The 15934-nt window shown below is 45.3% G+C and overlaps 1 protein-coding gene across 1 annotated transcript in view; it reads right to left on the reverse strand.

Moving 5' to 3' along the window:
• The window catches only part of CDH13 (cadherin 13), a 714654-nt gene that overhangs the window by 415765 nt on the left and 282955 nt on the right, over window positions 1–15934 (reverse strand). The window contains exon 4 of the mRNA XM_048515605.1: window positions 3621–3737. Within this exon, the coding sequence (XP_048371562.1) occupies window positions 3621–3737 (117 nt within the window). The remainder of the gene's footprint in view (window positions 1–3620; window positions 3738–15934) is intronic.

Raw genomic sequence — 15934 nt, forward strand, 5'->3', positions numbered from 1 at the left:
GGCTTCTAGGTTCCAAGAGGTTCCTGCATTTCCTAGGGAGTCCAGGGGTGGGGTTGCCAGTTGCAGGGTGTCCTGCAGTCCCTGGCCAGATGTTTGCAAAGGGGTGGGGTGTGAGGAGGGCTGCTGGGTGCTGGGAGGCAGCCCCCTCCCCAGACATCATATACCAGGCCTTTTCCACCTAGTCAGCCAGATTGACTGAGTGCAATAGAAAATCTTTCGGTCTACAGGGGGAGGGGGAAGGAGGAAAGGTTGAAGGTGGTACAGCGTTTATTTTAAAAATTTTAAATGGTTAACTCAGTGTTTCCCAACCTTTTTGAGGTCAGGGTACCCTTGACCTCACTCTTCATATCTCACGGTACCCCTGCCGCCACCCTCCACCTTCCCCTCCCATTGCCCCTGCTTGCCACACCCCCACCTTCCCCTCCGAGGGTGAAGGGTAGCACTGGGGGTGGTGGTGGCTGCTGACCTTGTGGCAGGCCCTGCCCCATGGGCCAGCTCCATGTCCTTGCTGGCACCAGTGGGAGACACCACAAAAATGAGGGGAGGGGGGTAGTATTGCCACGGTACCCCTGGGACATGCTCACGGCACCCCAGGGTACCATGGAACCCTGGTTGAGAATGGCTGGGTTAACTGGTTAATTTTAAATCAAGATTTATATTTTTAAATGTTATGGAATGTTTTAGATGATGTTGTGTCCCACCCAGAGACCTTCGGGGATAGGGGAGGGATATAAAGTAAATTTAAACAAACAAACAAACAAACAAACAAAAGGTTCTCATGTCTACCCTACATGCATGAATTCAGATTGTCCTTCAAGTCAAAACCCGCTTTTCACATAAAGCATTGCATAAACACATTTCCCGACTGAAACTTAAGCATAAGTTCATGTAAATGGAATGAATTGAACGTGTACTGCCTCCACATTCTTTTTCTGTTACCAAAATTTAGCTCCTCAGTGCAGGGACCCACGCATTCCTGTATCCTGCAAAGCTCCTGGCCCAGTGGCGGTGCTATAAATTAATCTTTGGCCCAAAAAGGGTTCCCGGCAGAAAGCGTTCAGGCTTACGGTTAAGGCAGCTACAGTGAACAAATGGAGGCCTCCTCGTCGATCCATCTCTGACAATTAAGTTGTCAGCGTTGTTATAACTTTGTTCCCCGTTTACTGATAAACCCGAAACGTTGCCTCTTATGTGGTAATTGCTATTCATGATTTTACTGTTTTAAATGTTTTATGGTTTTGAAATTTGTGGTATGCCGGAAAGGGGGGGGGGTGAGATAATAAACGGAATAAATAATTTCTCCCCTCTTCAAGCCAGTTTGACAAACAAGACGGCTCTAATCAAACCCCCTCTCAGTACAGCACAAAACAATTTAGGATTTCCAAAGCTTCCTCGTTTTCAGGAACTGAAATCAGGTTCAGTGATCCGGCATCTGTAGCCACTGCTATTTTTATCCCAGGACCCACAAGCACTGTGCTCTCTGTGCCAAGTTCATCACTTGCAATGTTAGGAAACTTCGGTAAATATTTCCTCCCGAGATCTGATAAAAAAAGGTTTTGCGGTAGATGAATACAGAGCTGCAGATAAACATCTCCGGAGTGGCATGCCCTTCAGATTTAATATGAAAGTGAAGAAACAGGCTTTCCTTTCTTTTGCACGTGATATCAGTTTCTTCTTTCCGACAAAGCTCTCAAATGCCCTCTTATAGCCCTGTACGGAAAGCAGGCGGCGGGTTGGGGAGCCAATGTATGTCGAAGCTGGAGCAAGCTTGTTTCCTGCTGCCTCAGAGACTAGAACGCGGAGTAACAGATTCAAGGTGAAGGAGAAGAGATTCCACCTAAACATCAGGAAAAACTTCCTGACAACCAGGACTGTTCGACAGTGGAATTCACTGCCTCGGCGAGTGGTGGAGTCTCCTTCTATGGAGGTTTTTTAAAAGAGAGACTGGATGAAAATATGTCAGAAGTGCTTTGATCGTGCATTTCTACATGGTAGGGAATTGGACTTGATGGCGCTGGTGGTCTCTTCCAACTCTATGATTCTATGATTCAATCCACTCCCATGGAGGCTTCCTGGTAGCTTGCAAAGTGCAAAAGTCTCCTCGCTGCTGAGAAGCAGCAATGGGCCACAATGGACCTACACCACCCAAAAGGTTGGTTTAATACTGGCAAATGTTGGGAGGGAGCCAGCTAAGGTTGGTTCCTCCCCAGGCCACGGCCTCAGCTCACCCCCTCTATGCCACCAGTGGGGGCAGGGCCTTGGGATTCTGGCACGGCGTTCAATGCTGCATTCCAGCACCAGAAAGTGCGGGGGTGCCTGTGTGGTATTCACCCTTTCTAACGAAATCATTCCGAGGCAAAGGATCTTTTTGCTACAAATAAAGGGGCACCTCACCCAGCTACAGAGTTGGGAGGGCTCTGAAGTAGCAATCATATTTCTCTCACTTTATACCCTTTGCCTGACTGTTCATTCCAGCTCTCTTCCTTGATTGGCTAAAAAGGTACTTGAGAGGTACAGACTTTCCGACCGCCTCCTTCATAAACACTCTTTAATATGTTTCCCCTCCCGTCTGCACATATATGTTCATTAACGACGCCCCTTATTCACGTAGAGGAAGAGAAGTTAATATTAATGACCTAATGACGCAGCTGCTTTCACAGGCTGATGTAGGGGTGCGTTAGCGAACCCAGCAGAGCTTCAGAAAGTGCACAGGAATGCCTGCGCCATCTGTCCCCTCCTGGGCTCACACGTACGCACATCACGAGATCTCCCAGACACCCAGGTCACAAGATACCTGAATGTGGATTTGACCCGGACAGGAACGTTTCGCCCCGCACGTATGCAGCCCTTCACTGAGTCATGAATTGCGCAACTTTCTCCCACTCTCCCGCCTTCCCCAAACCCTTAATAAAGGTGCCAGGGACCCCAGCTCGGCAGATAGGTCAGACTAGCCAGACTTGCCGCTGGCCTCTCTCCACCAGCTTCTTGATATCGCTGCGTCTCGTCTCATTCATTGCGTCGCCATAACGACTTCAGCTGGGTTCAAGGGTTTAAGCTAACTTAGATATCACTAGCTGGAGCCAGCAAAAACCAGTTTGAACTGGCTCCAGCAGTCATTGTCAAAGCCCTTCCCATTGCTTATTATAACTCCTTATATGGATAGAACAAAAACTCATCTTAGAAGACACCATTTTTAACCCTTACACCTGCAGGCCAACAGGATCACCCCTCCACCAAGGAAAGTGGCCCGGGAGAGCAAATCCGCTGATCCAGCAGCACGTCGCTCCCAAGCGTGGATTTTGACCCATTTTGCATGGAACTCCAACTCTCCTGAAGACTCATTCCGTGTTTTGTGAGCCTACTGAACCACACAAATGAGAATTTTCAGAGCAGGATGCCAAAGGCAGGTAGACTGGAAAGATTTTATAGCTTATGTTGGGAGCCATTCTGCCATTTCACGCTCTTATCCCAGTGACGGCTTTCCTTGTCAGGCCATCCTTTCTACACATCCAAAGTTGCACCCAAAGACAGGAAGACACAAATGTACTTCCCAGCATGTCGCATGGATAATTCTGCAAATTGCAGCAAGAAAAGGCAGTCTCTTAAAATGTGCCACTCACCCTGCCCACCGGTCTTGGGAACGGAGGCCGCTGGTTCTCCGGAATTAGAATGGGGGTCGCCACAATAGCCCGTCTTTGCCTTACGTTCCCGAGGCTGCCTTCAGCTTTGAAGATCTCCTAAAGATAGGAAAAAAGGAGGGTGAAAATTAGATTAATTAGCCCAAGGCTTCTTTGGACAACCTAATTCATTATCCTTCTGCATATTTTTACTGCCGAACAAAAGCATCCATGAACCAAGGTCTTACTAACAGTCATTCCCCCACCTTCATTAGCCACAGAAGTATTGTTAGTCTGAGGCACAAGACCAAGTTTGTGATTAATGAAGATCATCATTAAAGCTCTTCCAAATGAAACCTTCAGAATCATTCTATTTAGGATGATACCAATAATGATTGATAACTTATATTTCACCTTGCATCCCTGGAAGGATAGTGCAGCGTACAGGTTTGGAAATCAGCGATTACAGTCCAACCTGCAGTCCTTCAGTTCAACAGAAAAGAAGACAACAGCAATTCGGCATCAGAGCACCCGAGTCACACCCTATTACAGTGGTGGCGAATCTATGGCACTCCAGATGTTCATGGACTACAATTACAAACTATCTTTAAGAGTGCAATGTCAACATTAGCCCAAATAAACTCAAAAATACACATGTTGCACTCTGGCTGTGTCTAACCTTATATATTAATCTTATATATAATTGAACAACTCAACACTTCTATTTGTATTTACATTTCCTTATTTCTCTGACAAGGTTCTTAAATAAAACAGAATAAGTCTTCCAACTCTTATAACTAAACATAAATAATCACTTAGTCCATTCAATTCTCTATTCAGAAACAAAACTTCAGTTCCATATAGTCCATGTATCAATTCTGTAGGTTCTACATAGAAACGTCTCGCACGTATAGAACGTTTTTCGTGCGTCTTCCTCAGTATGCCAGTATGTTCAAACAACTTCCACCAGTTCTTTGAGGCTTCTAATGGGTATATTGGCTCTCTGTTAAGAGTTGCCCGCTCCCATCTCTGCCTTCCGTTTGTCTTTCTTATGCTGTATTTCTAAGAACCTTGTCAGAGAAATAAGGAAATGTAAATACAAATAGAAGTGTTGAGTTGTTCAATTATATATAAGATTAATATATAAGATTAGACACAGCCAGAGTGCAACGTGTATATTTTTGAGTTTACATGGACTACAATTCCCATCAGCCCCTGCCAGCATGGCCACAGCCATGATGGGAATTGTAGTCCATGAACATCTGGAGTGCCATAGGTTCGCCACCACAGCCCTATTAGATCTTGTAAGCTCAGAATCTCACATTTTGGAAGCAAGATTCCAGATGTGCCTGCTTGTGGTCACACAGGTCAGTGGAGACTTGTTGCACACCAAATATGCACTGATGTGTGAGGGTATTTCACAAAGGAGGCAGCATGGTGTAGTGCAGGGGTAGGGAACCTGCGGCTCTCCAGATGTTCAGGAACTACAATTCCCATCAGCCTCTGTCAGCATGGCCAATTGGCCATGCTGGTAGGGGCTGATAGGAATTGTAGTTCCTGAACATCTGGAGAGCAGCAGGTTCCCTACCCCTGGTGTAGTGGTTAAGAGCCAGTGCGCTCTAATCTGGAGAACCAGGTTTGACTCCCCGCTCTGCCACTTGAGTTGTGGAGGCTTAGCTGGTGAACCAGATTAGCTTGTGCACTCCAACACATGCCAGCTGGGTGACCTTGGGCTAGTCACTTTTCCTTGGAACTCTCTCAGCCCCACCTACCTCACAGGGTGTTTGTTGGGGGGCGGGGGAGGGAAAGGAGGTTGTAAACCCCTTTGAGTCTTCTTGCAGGAGAGAAAGGTGGGTGGATATAAATCCCAAACTCTTCTTCTTCTTTTCTAACAGCTGAGAATTGCTAATGCTGCCCAGCAAAACCGGCTATTTCCTAAGCAAGTGCTGTCAAATCGCAAAATGACTCATGGGGATCACAGCATGGGGCTTTTGAAGCAAGTGAGAATCAGAGGTGATCTGCCATTGCCTTCCTTTGCAGAGTCTTCCTTGGTGGTCTCTCATCCAAGGAGCAGCCCTGCTTCGCTTCTGACAGCTGACAAGATCAGGCTCTCCCATGCCAACTTCCCTCCTGAAACCTGTCATTTGTTTCCTACAAACAGTGTGAAGAACTTACCAGCCTTGAACTGGCAAAGCTTGGAATTGGGGACAATTGGGGACAATCCAATTCTACTTTCCAAAGGGGCCATTTTCTCCGAGGGAACTGATCCGTATTGTCTGGAGATCAGTTTTAATAGAAAGAAAGAAAGAAAGAAAGAAAGAAAGAAAGAAAGAAAGAAAGAAAGAAAGAAAGAAAGAAAGAAAGAAAGAAAGAAAGAAAGAAAGAAAGAAAGAAAGAAAGAAAGAAAGAAAGAAAGAAAGAAAGAAAGAGACACAGGCCTTTGTCCCTACAAGTCAAAACTTGACACAGTGTCTCCCAAGAAACTTTATGTGTTTTCTTTTCCTGGCATGGGAGAGGATCTCCTTCATAATTGGATAAATATTTTGAGCAGAGCAACAAACTCTTTCTTTCTTCATGTTGAGGGATCTTCTCTCCTTGTGCTGTACGCACATGGTGGGATGATGGTCTTCTTGAACTGATAAGCAGCAGGGTTTTGGCGTTTGTTCCCCCCCCCCCCCAATTTGATTGTGCCCAGCTTTCAGGCCTGTGAAGTCACTCCTATGGAGATAAAGGGGCCGTCCTTGTCACTTGGCCAACTTTCATCACTTTTGAAAGCTCCGCCCTCATCTTGAATTCCCTGCCATCCTGCCATTCCCCAGAGCCTTGTTGTGACACTCCTGCCTTCCACTGAGTAGAGCGCTCGGGTTCCTGGGTTTTGCTTTGTCTTGCCATTCCTTTTCCTCAAAGGATCTGGGCCTGATCAAAATTCATGAGAAAGGGCAAGACAAAAAAAAATACTTGATGTGCCAAGGAAAATGGTAAGGGGAAAAACCCCTGAATCTTGTCCAAAAGGCAAGTGTGCGATATAGCAGAAGGAAGCTTTCAAATCCACTTACAACCATTAACACAGACAGAGAGACCCAGCTGCTGTGTATCGGTGGCATAGGTTAGGAGAATGACATGAATCAGACTCCCGGATGCTTGGAGTTGTTTTTTCTCGCATCAACCGAACAACAGCCGCATCCACTCTGGTGGATTCCTGGGAGTGAATCCAGGACTGCTGACACGATGCACTCCTAATTATCTTATGACAGCAACACCACTGGAAAATGGTCGGGAAGGCCATTGCTTTCACATCCTGCATGTGAGCTCCCAAAGGCACCTGGTCGGCCACTGCGAGTAGCAGAGAGCTGGACTAGATGGACTCTGGTCTGATCCAGCTGGCTTGTTCTCATGTTCTTATGTTCTTATGTTCTTATGTTGTTCTGTGGACTGACTGACAACACAGATACCCACAAGGCTTCCTGGGTGTGTCTGCCCAATTTAGATTTCTGCACATTTACATCCTTCAAATGAGAATACAGATCATATGTTGCCTGTTTTTTTTTTAAATTACACTTATCACTAAGTGTCATCTGTCCTGAAGTGATCGCAAAAATGTGCTACTAGGTTGATGGGAAAACACCAAAGGCATATAGAAACACCAAAGTAGTAAGTCTCCTTTTTAATTTTTTAAACTTTTTTAAAAAGTTTATGGTTAATGGTGACCCCTTAGGGTTTTTGAGGCAAGATACATTCAGAGATGTTTTGCCCTTGCTTGCCACTGAGAGAGTTCTGAGAGAACTGTGAGTGGCCCAAGGTGGCCCAAAAGGCTTCACGTGGAGGAGTGGGCATATTATTAAGCATTTCTGTTTACCATCCCAATAATAATGAAAGTTTGTTAGCTGATTGTTTGCGAGAACAACCCCCCACCCTGAGTTTTAAAACTGAACTGGCATTCCCCTTTTACTTTCATGATTTTACGTTCACAGTATTGTCAGAAACTGCACTGGTATGCTATGGAAAATGGTTCATGCTGTACCTCATTTCCTGCTCACTACTGGGATGCTTTGGGGCATAATTAATATCTGTCAAGTAAATGAGGTTCAAATTATTACGAGCATCATTTGAGTGCTATCATTGAGTGTATTGACAGTTAACACTTTCCAAAATGTTTGCCAAACGATTATAAAAAAACCCCGTTGCATTTATTAACAGCCCTGTCAAATACCGAGCTGGAAGGACTTCACATATGAGGAAAAGGACAGCTGTTTAAATAAACCAGAGATCAATGAATAAAATTAATGACTACAAAATTGCAGTGGATACACTCAGACACCTGCTCCAAATCCATCAACTTTCTCTCAACCCTTTTGTCGCCGGGGAAAAAAAATTGTATCACACATACTGTATTGTGTGCTTTAAAGAGAATAAACATCTGCTACTGCCAAAGTTCATGGTTAACTGGTTTGGAACGTGGATTTTCTCAGCCCTGAATGACGAGCTGCCTTTTGAATCAACCACTATGTCCCTAACGATCATTTTGTTCTTACAAAGACGCAAAATGTCAGCTGTTGATGACCCCGCACAGGTCAACATGGAGATTGTCAAAAGGAAGACTATGGAATATGATCCCTGGGACAATTATTTATCATCATCATTAATTTATTAATTTATTAATTTATTAATTTGATATACCGCCCCATCCCCGGAGGGCTCTGGGCGGTGTACAACATAAAATCACATAAAATCATCATAAACATCAATAATTATAATAAAAACAGCAGTTATAATATTCCAAGATGGCGTCCCACCTGAACCTAATCCTCTTAGGAGGGAGGTGGGGTAGTGGGTCCCGATGTTATTAGGGACCCATAGATCTTGATAATGGATCCATGGCTCCGAGAGAACCTCATTTGCAACTGTGATCAACAAACAAAGGTTCAATGTATTGTCGAAGGCTTTCATGGCCAGATTCAACTGGTTCTGGTGGGTTTTCCGGGCTGTGTGGCCTTGCTCTGGTGGATCTTGTTCCTAAAGTTTCATCTGCATCTGTGGCTGGCATCTTCAGAGGTGTATCACAGAGAGAAGTCTGTTATAAACTGTGTCCAGGTTTTAAACAAAGGTTCATTTCCTTTCATTTTCAGCAGGGAAGCTCACAGCTGACCTGTTCTTTTGTCAGTGACTGTTTCAAAGTGGGAACCAACTGCCTACCAGAAGCTTGCTGAAGGTCTCCTTCCTGAAACATGGGGTAGCACGCAGCCATACTGGGAAATAGTGCTCAGAATTGCCACAAAGGTCATGTCAAAAAGCCCCATGGGGCTCACGAGCCACTATCAGCATCCTATGATCTCCAAACCCTTATCTTTGTGAGCCAGCACGGTATAGTGGTCAAGAGCAGTAGAATCTAATCTGGAGAACCAGGTTTGATTCCGCACTCCTCCATATTAGTGGCGGCCTTTAATCTAGTGAACTAGGTTTCCCTTGCTCCTACACATGAAGCGACCATGCTGCTCAACGGATGGTACACCTGCCCAACCTAACTGCTTCATTCTGAGAACTTTAGCGGGTTTTAAACTCCTATTTTCCCCACCTCCTTTTTTTTTAAAAAAAAGTATTATAATTCTACTTTCTCTTATAAATTTGCAACCACCATTCAAACTAAGATTTAACCTGTGAGGTGAGCAGCACATTATAGAAGCATCTAGAAATATCTAGGAACTTCAGGGGGAAGAGAAAACAGAATAATGCAGAATTATTTGTCCAGTAATTACACAGACAGACCTTTCAAATTCCCTGTTCTTAGGCTGAGGTCCTGAACAATAAAACCATAAAACTTAAATGAGACTTATATGTAAAAATGCAACCCTTCTCTGCAGTCTCTATGGCCCCTTCCGCACACTATGGCCCCTTCCGCACACGCAAAATAATGCGTTTTCAAACCACTTTCACAACTGTTTGCAAGTGGATTTTACCATTCCGCACAGCTTCAAAGAGCACTGAAAGCAGTTTGAAAGTGCATTATTCTGCGTGTGCGGAATGAGCCATATATGAAAGGAGCCATAAAATAAGTATGTTGAGAGCGGGAGTCTTCTAAGAGGAACGGAACCTTTTTGCTTTAAAGTTGCTCAAGAAAACATGGACCAGTTATTAAAACATGGTACGATTCACTTGAGTCTCACTTGAGTCACATAAGGGCATTGCAAAAGGATATGCCCCCAGGAATCTTCTGGCTGAAGGGACAGCGAAATAGCCAATCTGAAAATGAGACCCTTAGCAGACAACCCAGCAAAACCATTGAAAAGAGGCAAATAAATCTTGAATGCATAAAGGTTCTACATAACGTTAAACCAACCAGAGAATCCACGTAGGGAGGAAAATGGATAGACGGCCCACGGCAAATGCAATATTCCTTCTTCTCTACGTTTAACTTCACTTTGATACCAAAAGCCAAAGCACATAGCAGGCAATGTCACCATACCTCCCTGGTTGCTGCTACTATTTATAAATGCCCTAGCAGTTTCTGTTGAACACCTCCAGACATCCCCCCCACCAACCCATCATCTACATTAGATGCATTTTCATTTGAGCCAGATCGAAATCAAAGCAAGAGAAATTCTGATGTGGTTTGCCACAAGGTCACCCAAGTAGGCTTCAGGTGGAGGAATGAGGAATCAGCTCTGGTTCTACAGACTGGAGTCCCACCATTCTTAACCCTTATATCACATTGGATCGCCTACTCTTAGGGATGCTATTGAAATCCACAAGTCTGCAAGTTTCGTTTGCATATCCCCATTTCGATGTTGTCCTTATTTGGAGAAGCTTTTTTTCCACCTAATACAATCTCGCCCAAAACTTTCCCGCTCAAACTATGTATATTTTCAACAACTGTACATCCAGAAAACACACTGGATGTTTGTTGACATTCACACACGCATATGTGTGCTTGATTTCTTCCGTAGATCGCAATACCATGTAAATGGCACAAAATAAACAGATTATCAATACCGGGGAGGAAACTGAGCAGACCAAAACCCATAACCCAATAACAACATTTCACAGTAAGTTTCAAATTAGTCATAGTGTTAGTCTGAAGTAACAGAACAAAATTGGAGTCCAGTAACACCTCAAACACCATTCTTCCCCCACCCCAGGTTAGACAAACAGAAATAAATATCCATCCCCCTGTTATCCAGGACAGAATGCAGGAGGGGTATTACAAAGAATTTGTCAGAATTTAGAGGTACGATGCAAAATGTAATCATCTTGATGTGAGCTGGGAGAAAGGCATAGAGGAGGGAAATGCAGAACAACGGCATCTGTAATGAGATAAGAATTCTAGTTCGGCAATCTCACATTGTAATCTCCATTTGAAGCTTCTGTGTGGGAGAAATGTCATTTAATATCAGCACTGGAATGTCCTCCTCAAAGATTATGAGGGATATACAAAGACGTCCTTGTTTGTTCCTTTTTGTTTCAGTCTGTTGTTATTATCTGCCTTTCCCCAAGCAATTTCATTGCTAAGATTCCAGATTTGTTGATTTTATGGCATTAACGATAAATTCACGAATGATGCAAAAACCACTCTCAATTTTAACAAAAATTCTACCCAATTTAGTTACTGTGGCAGGGCTGAGAAGAAAAATGTAGCATGGTCCTAAGCGAGGAGAACCCATGTCAGAAATTAGGACGCTCAAATCTAAACGGTGAGCTTACAAAATCTGGTAAGATCTCCAGGAAACACACAAAACAGATGAAAATAGCATAGTTCATTCATTGCTAGTACATTATTGTTACTGAAGAAGAATGGTGGGTGCTGGGAACTGGAAGGGAAATAAATGGTCTTCCAAGGACTGAAGGCTGAGCTTTACCCCAGCTGTTTCTCTTGATATTCCAGCAACCTCTACTGTAGGAGTGACCTGAAATTTGTGGACAGGCATCAAGTCATGGAGGCTGAAACCTCAGGTTTATACTCGAGGAAGTCTTACAAAACTTAGTAAGACAATCCCAACAGAAGGTACAGAGTGAGGTCCTCAGCTGCCTCTTTTTCCATGCAGCAGTGGCGTAGGAGGTTAAGAGCTCGTGTATCTAATCTGTGTTTGATTCCCAGCTCTGTCGCCTGAGCTGTGGAGGCTTATCTGGGGAATTCAGATTAGCCTGTGCACTCCCACACACGCCAGCTGGGTGACCTTGGGCTAGTCACAGCTTGTCGGAGCTCTCTCAGCCCCACCTACCTCACAGGGTGTTTGTTGTGAGGGGGGAAGGGCAAGGAGATTGTAAGCCCCTTTGAGTCTCCTGCAGGAGAGAAGGGGGGATATAAATCTAAACTCCTCCTCCTCCTCCTCCTCCTCCTCCTCCTCCTCCTCTTCCTCTTCCTCTTCCTCTTCCTCTTCTTCTTCTTGTTAACATGTACTCCATTTCCTAACTTCAACAGATCTCTCCATAAACCCAGCAGAACAAAACCCAATGAATCCTTGGAGTCCTGCCAGAAACCCTGAGAAATTTACAGATGTGGCTGTCCTTGAGCCTTTCAGGAGGGCAGGCTAGCAAATCGTTCTTCTCTTCATCTCTATGCCTATTTGAAGGAGTGCCTGGGCCAGTAGGCACCTGCCTAGGCATTGAGACCACAGGGCGGGGGGACTCCTGGTGGTACCTCCCCTGCCAACATACATGCGGCTGATTGTCCCACGTACTGAAATTGTCTCCCCTCGGAGATGTGCCAGGCGCCTAACCTTTATGAATTATAGGCACATGGCGAAGGCACCAGCGTGGTGTAGTGGTTAAGAGCAGGTGGATTCTAATCTGGAGAACCAGGTCTGATTCCCACTTGAGTGGCGGAGGCTTATCTTGGGGAACGAAATTAGCTTGTGCACTCCAGCACATGCCAGCTGGGTGACCTTGGGCTAGTCACAGCTTTTCGGAGCTCTCTCAGCAACACCTACTTCACAAGGTGTCTGTTGTGGGGAGAGGAAGGGAAAGGATTTCGTAGGCCACCTTGAGCCTCCTTACAAACAGAAAGGTGGGCATAAATCCAAACTACTCCTCCTCCTCCTCCTTCATCTGGGCATTTGGCTAGCCTCCATCAAGCCCCTCTTCAGCTCTTGGTCTGGGATGGTGGTGAGGGAGAGGGAAATTGGGGTTCATTTTTACAAAGTTTTCATGATCTTGTTTTATTGTGACTGTTTAATTAATTAATTAATTAATTAATTTATTACCATACATTTTAACTTTACTGTGAGCCGCCTCGAGACCTCTGGATCAGGCAAGGTAAAACTATGTACCAGTAAAACAAAAATAAATATCTTTTGGGCGCATTCCCCAGTCTACTTAAAAATCATTCGCATCTGTGAGGCATGCTACATTTGCCTTTAGGGACACATCTCCGCAGCACCATAAATGATTTACATTGTGTCACTCTCCAGCCATTAGTCATAATACCGCCATCTCTGACATCTCAATAGAATGCGGTTTCAGCTTGAATTCATTAGTTCCCGAGCAACTCATTGTCTGAAGTCCTGCATACAGAAATGTGATCTGTTAATCAGTTTCACACCTCCCGTTGCTCTAGTATTACTCACCTAAATTGTACATAGGAGTTGCTTCCACACAAAGTAGACCGCAGCAATTAATTTCCTTGCTGGGAGCCTCACGCTACCAACTTTCAGCTAATTCTCCTCCCAGCAGTAACACGGAGGGGAAAGAAAGATTCAGACAAACTGAAAGATGGAGCAAGCACTATGTAGATACATAGAGGGATGAGGGCAAAAACTGGAATTTTTAAAACATGGGATAATAGAAAAATCCTAGCTCAATTAGGGATGTTACCCTCCGGGGGAACCTGGGGGTCCTCTGGAATTACAGCTCACCTCCATGGCGTTAAGTTACAAAGATTTAAAATAAAATACAAAAATTAAAAGATGAAGTGCAAAGCAAAATGAAGGCCCATTCCGCACGGGTGAAAAACAGCGGCCCAAGCATGGTAAAAACACCATTCCTGGGGCACTGTTCACACGGCTGCTGCTTCCAAGATGAGGCAGTACCATGCTTTCCCACCCCACCCACACCCCAACCAGCAGGGAAACGCTGTTTTCGAAACTCGCTCAAAGAGCAATTTTTTTCTAAAACAGCCCTGTGCAAGTGGTGCTGAGCGAATGGCACCAGGTCAAAGGCGGTGGTTTTAGGCTCGCCCTGTTTTTTAAAAAGTACCTTCTCTGCCTGCACAGTTCTGCAGAGATGAGGAGTTAAGCCCACAGTGCCCTCCCATCCCCGAGGCATTGCAATGGCCGTGGCCACGGGGTGGGGGGAGGGGTGTCCCCTCGTCCCTGCAGAGCTGCACAGGGAACAGGAGGTCAGTTTAAAAACAAAATGGAGATGCCTCTGTGTGAAGGTGCCTCCGTGGGCCATGGCGGCTCTGAGGCCGCCTGCATGGAAGCATGCGAAAGGCCCCGGGGCTACATCGGTATCATTTATACCAGTGACCCGCCACTTCACAGGCCTGTGCGGAGTAGGCCTAAGATTTTTTGTTTATGACCATGCATAAAAAACTTGTCCATTTGCTCTAGAGCATTCCTGGATTCGTTGTTGAACAAATACACAGTTTTCTGCTGGTCTATTCAGCACTCTAAGCTCATCAAAAAGGTTGAAAGAAACTTTGTGCTGGCCCTGTTATGAAGGGGCAATAATACAGAACATGATGGACAGTTTCTGCAGCTTTCAACGTGCAGGTGCAAAAACGTTCACTATTTATTTTTATTTATTTGTTATATTTATATACCGCCCTCCCCGAAGGCTCAGGGCGGGGTTTTTTTTTTTAAAGAGGAAGAGCTTGGATTTATACCCCACCTTTCTTTCCTGCAAGGAGACTCAAAGTGACGTATGTATGTATGTATGTATGTATTTATTTATTTATTTATTTATTTATTTATTTATTTATACATACATACATACATACATACATACATACATACATACATACATACATACATACATACATACTTTGGGCTTCTATACTGCCCCGTCCCCGAAGGGCTCCGGGCGGTGCACAGCATATAATAAATACAATCATAAAATCATCATAAATTGGCTAAAACTTATAAAAGCAGCAGAGGCTATCTAAACATTAGCACTTAAAATAAAGCATAAATATAAGCGTGGGTGACGCCCGATAACCTAGTATCAAATCCTTCCCCCAAGGGAGGAACGGCAGATCCCATCAGATGTTATAGGCCCAGATGTAGGAGCCAAAAGAAGGGGGGGCACTATCAGCGGCTGGTCCCTCCAAAGGCCCAGCGGAACAGCTCCGTCTTACAGGCCCTGCGGAACTCACCAAGGTCCCGCAGGGCCCGGACAGCTGGTGGAAGAGCGTTCCACCAGGCCGGGGCCAGGGCTGTAAAGGCCCTGGCCCGTGTGGAGGCCAGCCGCATCATCGAGGGGCCGGGGGCCACCAGTATAAACTCATTCCCCTCCTCTCCCCACAACAATCACCTTGTGAGGCTAGGTGGGGGTGAGAGAACGTGAACAGCCCAAGGTCACCCAGCAGGATAGTAGGGAATGGGGAAATCTATCCGGTTCACTGGAGAGATTTTCCCTCACCAAGATAGAGAAGGGGGGAATCAAACCCGGCTCCCCGGATTAGAATCCGCCTGTTCTTAACTGCTACACCACGCTGGCTCTCTATGAGGTGTTTTGGAGTCTCTTCCATCCCTCAAAGCAGAAGGAAGCACATTGCATCTGGCCCAAGTGATTGGAAAGAGCGAACAAATATCGGGCCACGCCTAGGCGGCCGTAAGGGATACAGCTCCAGACTACAGAGACCAGTTCCACTGGAGAAAATGGATGCTTTGGAGGTTGGACTCTGTAGTACTGTACCCTCCCTAGATTCCATTCCCAAATCTCCAGGAGTTTCTCAACCTAAATCTGGCAACCTTATCACCCATCCCTATCCCCCGCCAGTGGGCAGGAGGGACCCGGCCAACCCTAAGCTCAATGGTTTCTTTTCAGAAACATCCGGTTAATTGCACTGACTTACACTGTATAATCCATCTTGAGCGTTGATGAGAAAGGCAGACTATAGACCAGTGGTGGCGAACCTTTGGCACTCCAGATGTTATGGACTACAATTCCCATCAGCCAATTGGCCATGCTGGCAGGGGCTGATGGGAATTGTAGTCCATAACATCTGGAGTGCCAAAGGTTCGCCACCACGGCTATAGACAATGTAAACAAATAATAATGCAATAAAATAAGTAGATAGCTGAAATTCACCACTGTCCCACCTACCCCATCCCCCCGGATCCACGGGGTTTATTCTGCCCTTAAGCAGCTTTCTGACCCATTTG

Source organism: Sphaerodactylus townsendi, linkage group LG14 (assembly GCF_021028975.2).
Source record: "Sphaerodactylus townsendi isolate TG3544 linkage group LG14, MPM_Stown_v2.3, whole genome shotgun sequence".
Taxonomy (NCBI): domain Eukaryota; kingdom Metazoa; phylum Chordata; class Lepidosauria; order Squamata; family Sphaerodactylidae; genus Sphaerodactylus; species Sphaerodactylus townsendi.